The 6000-nt window shown below is 37.8% G+C and overlaps 1 protein-coding gene across 9 annotated transcripts; it reads right to left on the bottom strand.

Annotated features, from left to right (window-relative positions):
- Nucleotides 1–2343: 2343 nt before the first annotated feature.
- Nucleotides 2344–5003, bottom strand: LOC148850983 (uncharacterized). 9 transcript variants are annotated; one of them, XR_016098726.1, is made up of 2 exons: nt 4370–5003; nt 2344–3163 (listed from the first exon to the last, which is right to left on the bottom strand). XR_016098726.1 is itself a non-coding variant. In XM_088942700.1 (2 exons), the coding sequence occupies exon 2, from the start codon at nt 3146–3148 to the stop codon at nt 2471–2473; it is 678 nt and encodes a 225-aa protein (XP_088798826.1). In that variant the 5' UTR covers nt 3149–3163; nt 3827–3983; the 3' UTR covers nt 2344–2470. The 9 variants fall into 9 exon arrangements, 8 of the variants coding, with proteins under 8 accessions (XP_088798826.1, XP_088798830.1, XP_088798824.1 ...); XM_088942700.1 differs by lacking the exon at nt 4370–5003 and adding an exon at nt 3827–3983; XM_088942704.1 differs by lacking the exon at nt 4370–5003 and adding an exon at nt 3827–3975 and having other exon boundaries at nt 2344–3157.
- Between the last annotated feature and the right edge of the window lie 997 nt (nt 5004–6000).

The following is a 6000-nucleotide window of genomic DNA, read 5'->3' as shown; positions in this document are numbered from 1 at the left end:
TTTGAGTAAGTGGTTGCCCGATTAGAATATTGGGTTGCCAATTCAGAGGAAGAGGGAAGAAAAGGAAACAAGAAAATTGGGAGAACAAAGATTTCCGGTATGGAATGTGTGCTCCGATGGCACAACCATCACCGGTGATCAATGTAAAACAGGGGAGAGATCAGAGCGGAAGCGGGAGGGGGAGGGGGGCGAAGAGGAATGCATCGATTAATTCAAAAAGACTGGGCGGGTGTTAGAATCTTAATACTTAATAGAAATAATAAACTATTCATTTGTCACAAAACAGCTGTTAAACTTCCAGGTTTCCATAGCTATTGGTGGTTGTAGAGTTTTTTTTCTGCAAACCCCAAAAAAAGAACTATCCAATAGCTCCCCTTCCCCAAAATTAGCTCGACAAAACATTTTCTTGCCACACGGCCCACGCACCCCAAAACGGTGCAAAAAAAAAAGCCCCCCATTCTTCTCCAAACTTTTCAAGGGCAAAATGCTGTTTAAGAAATAAATAAATGGAAAGTAATCATCACGGATATTTTATGAAGCAAAGCCAATATCACATAATCTTTCACATCTGTATTAAACAGAAAGGTTCAACTATGTATGATACGGGAAAGATATGATATCTGAAAAACTTCACTAGTCAACTGGAATCAAAAATAAACATGGTAGCCAATCAGGGGTTATTTATCAAAATTCATGGGTGGGTTTTGATTGGTCAAAACTCTTTCCATACAATCTCTTTCCCGCATCTTAGGTTTTCCCCAAGGCTATGTTTGGTTTGAAGGAAAAGGTAGGAAAAGATAGGGAAACCTATACAAGGTTTGTAAAGGTTTTCCTACCTTTCCCTGCATTTTCCTTCAAACCAAACATAGCCTAAACAGAAACATTTCATTTGAAAGCCAACTGGTCCTTTGTCTCTGTCTATCGTACATCCTACATCAGGTTGCACTTTATGATTTCATGTTGAGAAGATGATCTACAAACTGTTCAAGATAAACCCAGTAACCAACAAACTGTCCGAACTTCCTAGACTAATGTCTATCATACATCCTACATCAGGTTGCACTTTATGATTTCATGTTCCACCAAACTTCCTAGAAGTTATCCTACTGCAAAACCCACTCCAAAGTTCAAACTTTGTCATATTACAGTGCACTCAATCAAACCAACATTACACTAACCGCTCAAAGGCCTAATGCCCTCGACAACCCCATACAAGAGCATTCCCTAGCAGTCGACTACTTGGAAACATCCAACCAAAATATTTTATGAACTTCAAAATTCAGATCTGGTCATTTCATAGAATGCAATTCTACCAGATTTCACAAGATTTCCCATTTCAAGGGATCTGAAGCATCTATTCCATACATGATGGTTTGATATATCATTTATACGTAGCAACACTGGAAATATAGTAGAAAGAAACCAATATTTTTGCCTAAATGTTGCAATATCATTTTCCTGGAAATAAGAAACCAACTAATTTCAAGGAAATAGTAGAAATATAAATTACAGTAATCAATATCGCTGGCATTACTGAGAAATAACAAACGCAGTACATGGACATCATGTTGATACAAAATTAATAATTAAAATTGGAAGTATGTGACATGGAACCCATAAGACCACCAGATAAAAAAAAAAAGGACCAAGTAGTCTCCAAAAAATCTCCTTTACTCTTATCTAATTGCATTTTCATTGCCGAGAGTCATCATTTCCACCTGAATCATTTCAGACCAACTCCCAACTATAAGCAAGAATTGCAGCCTAAAGTATCTGGTTCATTTTATAAGATAGTTGTTTTCTCATTCTTATTTAATAATATACAATGGATTAATGTCAAGTTGATGCTTGTGCAAGGATTTTGAGCATGGATAACAATTTTAATGGTAAAACTATGGATTTATAAGGTGTCATGGCCATTATCCTCCCAGATATCTTGGGTCTTGGGAGGGGTTGACTAGATAGAGTCCTAACCTTTAGCTTCTTTTTTGTTTTCACACTAAGTGGCCACTCTCAGACTAGAACTGCATTCTCACACTTGACCACCTTAGATTTTACCATTAGACCACGTAATGGCAAATTGTAGATTTATAAGGTGAAAAAGGGAAAATTTTTGAAAGTAGGTGTTCCTGATTAAGAGCTATAGACCCAACTATCCTAAGCAAGCACATGAAGAACGCTAGTGAAGCCACCATCTTCCATGTCAACAGTTACTCAAATTAAAAAGTTAATATATTGTCAGAAACTACAAAATATATATGAGAGAGAGATCTTAAGTCATCTATGAAAACATACAGGTTACGTTCTACATACTTGGAAGACAGAACACAAGCTAGAAGAGCATTGAAAAAAGTATCATATGGACAATTTCCTCATAATAAAAGTCAAAGTACTTGACCTACAGATTTACAAACAAGTGAAAATCTCGGACTTCCATCCACAATTTTAATTCTTGCAGCATGTTCACCTATTACAATAAAAGAGCAAGGATGGCAAAGACAACCACCCCCCAAATTATCACCTTCAAATAAAAATCTGCTTGTTGTGCTTGACTTGTAGGCTGAGAGAACCCATGAGCGTGGCCCCGATGAAATGAGTTAGAAAATCCATAGGGAAAACCAGCCGCAGCCCCATAGACAGTAGCCTCGGGGAAACCATGCACCTGAAGATTAAACAGGGAAGGAATCAAACCACCAAAAGCTGCAGAAAGAGTGAAGTTCCCAAACCTTGCAGCCGCCATTGGAGGGAATCCACCCATAAATCCAAACCCATGTTGAGGGAAATGGTTCGTATCTGGAGGAGGAGCTGTTTCCGGTCTTTGCCCAGCTGGACGATTTGGAATATTAATACCAGGAACAGATTTTGATCTTGGATCTGTTGGTGTCTTTCCCCTGCCATAAAGAGGAACCAATTTATCCTCCTGTACAAGGGCTTTACAAACCGGGCACTCCTGTGAATGTGAATGAATATGGAGCCATTTGTAAAGACAAGGCCAACAGAAGAGGTGGCCGCAAAGAGTCACAATTGGGTCCTGAGCTAATTCAAAGCAGATATTGCATTCAAAATTGCCAGCATCATTGCTACCACTTCCTGAGCAAGAAGGGCTTTGGGGTGGCTTGCTTGTCGATTCCACAAATCCACTTGCCATCTCCAAAACCTAAATCTTCAAAGACATCATATAGAACCGAAATCAACACCAACCAGTAAAAGAAAACAATGTTGTTCAATTCAAAATGTTCAGATTCAGTTCCAAATTCGAAAGCTCCACATACTCTAAACTACATAAATCTACTCAGAGCATAACAATAAAAAGCCGAGTAACCCAACAAACCAACTAACCTAAGCAAACGAAAATTTTACCATTAGAGAACCAAAATCTGAACCACAAAACGAGAAATCGCCAAATGAATCATGCCGAACCTTTTCAGTTGCCACATCTAGGTTAATGCATCTTTAAAAAGAAGACAATAAAAACGTCCAAGATTTAAAAAGAAAAAGGACGCATCTGGGGTTTTCCGAGTTCCGGCCCCAAACCCTAATAAAAATGAAGCTGTCTAACAGGAAGACCACCGGAGGAAACTCCAATACGCATCTAAACTAAGAAAAGAACCCAAACATGGTGCAAACTGCAAATTAAACAGAAATATCCTATTGTTTCTAACTCCCAATATAAATATGATGTGTAACATTGAAATCAAAAGGAGACATGGAAAGTCGAAACGGATCTAAGACATGGAATTCAAGAAACATAAGAAAGAATACGAGATAATATAAGATCAAGAGAAAAAGAAAGACAGGCAGAGAGAGAGAGAGAGAGAGCACTCACCTGAAACCAGGCGCAAGACCCGTGAAGAATTTTGATTTATACTTTTACTCATGTTTTTCTCTTTCTTTTCTCTCTTTTTTCCCGGAAATGGGACGAAGACGAATAAATTCGCGGTAAATGGACGAAACTTGCTTGGAAGGTTCGGTGTTTCTTCCCTCTTTAGACTTTTGGGAAAAACTTTTGAGCTAAATTACAAATAGCCACACCATGCTTGGAAGGGTAATAATATTATTATCCTTTGGCACAGGCAGGGTTGCCGTTTATTATTTTCCATTTTACCCAAAATTTAAAGTTTTGTAATTCAGGTAGGGCCTAAAAACTTTGATTACGGCCTTAAATGATCACCCCTTACTTTTGACATCTTTGCTTGGATTTACCTTTATGAAGTACCATGATATTCGATTAATTTCTTAAACTACTGTTGTGATTTAAGCTAATTGATTAAATATAGTATTTGATTATTATCTAATGTTATCTTTACTATTTTGAAAATTTATCATTATTATTAAAATATTAACGGAAGGACTGAAATGTTCATTTTACCTTTAAATTAAATAAGAAGCTCCACCCGTTCTTTCCAATTGTTGCTCATCACCGCTTTCGAGACGGTACCATTGCGGAGCTAACAGACTATCCGAAGGATCATGGACTGAAACATTAGATAACTCGAAGCAAACATCACCAATACCTTGTGCCACTCGGGTTTCCAAAGGCTTTGCGTCGCTGGTTTCAATCCAAAGAAGTGGCATTGCTCATCTTCGAATGACCATGGTGGTTGTAGATTACGTCCAAGAGGATAATGAGGAGGGAAACGGTGCTTCTAGGATGGGTCACACTCAAAACCGATAAATACATGATCGTTGTTACTATCGCCATTGTTTCACCGGTGATGCCGCAATAAAGATTGACGACCAAAGGATCCTTTCCTTTCAAAGAGAGAAGACCGGCTTGGCGAATTCGATGAAAGCCTGTCTAGGATTGTATTTTAGGTAAGATTTGAACTAGGGGAGGTGATGTTGGCATGAGAGTGAAGTTAAGCATTGTCATCGTGAAGATCGGCGAGTTAGACTGATGTCGTGGGGAAAACAGGGGTGGTGGGTCAGAGGTCCAAATTTGAGAATAAGTGGGGAAAATAGAGAATGAGAGAAAAGAGAGAGAGAGGCCGGAGGTGGAGGGGTCCGATACTATAGCCGCGGTGATGAAACAAGGGAGAGAGAGAGAGAGAGAGAATGAAGGAGAATAATTAAGGGTGTTCAAATTCGAATGATAAATCAAAAAATTGAACTGAACCAAACTGAACAAGCTAGTTCGGTTCGGTTAATTCGAGTATCAATTCGGTTTTTGTTTATTTAAAATATCGATTTTTGTTTTCGGTTCGGTTTGGTTGAGATTTTAAACCAAACCGAACTAGTGGTTTGTATCTAACTATGCCTATTAAATATTTAAAACTTTATACCTATTAATTAATAATTATTATCTTTTCCAATGCCAAATTCGCAATTCTCCATTTTATTCTAGTTTTTAATTAATTGTCTAGAGACTCTAAACAACTAAAGTATTAAAACCTAGACTAATTATTAATTATTCATTAATTGTTTGTGAATAATGGGTGTAGCTGTTTTTATAAATAGTCATTAAATGAGTGTAGTTGTAGTTGTATTAATTGTTCATTAAGACCTAAACTAATTATTTAAACCTATACTAAAGACTAATAATTAATTATTAAAACCAAATCTAATTTGGTTAGGATCGGTTTGGTTCTAAACTCAATTTGGTTTGGTTCAATTCAGTTGGGAGAGATGGTAAAACCAAATAGTTGGTTAGACCATCGATTCTAATCGAACCAAACTGAACCGACCAATTGTACACCCCTAAGAAGAAGGAGAGAGAGAGAGAGAGAGAGAGAGGCCGGAGGTGGAGGAAGCCACCGCCGTCGCTAGTTAAGGACCAAGCCAGCTCAGTTTGCCGCCGCTAGAAGAAGATGGTAAGGGTAAATTTTGGTTTTAAAAAATTATACATCATGTGCATACGAGTTTTGATGGAATATTAACGATGGTAAGGGTAGAACTAGTTAATTGTCAAAAACAGTAAGGGTATTTGGTGATTTGCACGACTAATAACCCTCCATCCCTAAAGTTGGTGGTTGTGGGAATTGAATCTCCCCTCTATGTTGG

The sequence above is a fragment of the Nelumbo lutea genome, chromosome 5 (genome assembly GCF_056320005.1).
Source record: "Nelumbo lutea isolate HS-2025 chromosome 5, American lotus-T2T, whole genome shotgun sequence".
In the NCBI taxonomy this organism is placed as follows: domain Eukaryota; kingdom Viridiplantae; phylum Streptophyta; class Magnoliopsida; order Proteales; family Nelumbonaceae; genus Nelumbo; species Nelumbo lutea.
The sequence above is the reverse complement of the archived record's forward strand: the minus strand, read 5'-3'. Positions and strand labels throughout refer to the sequence as shown.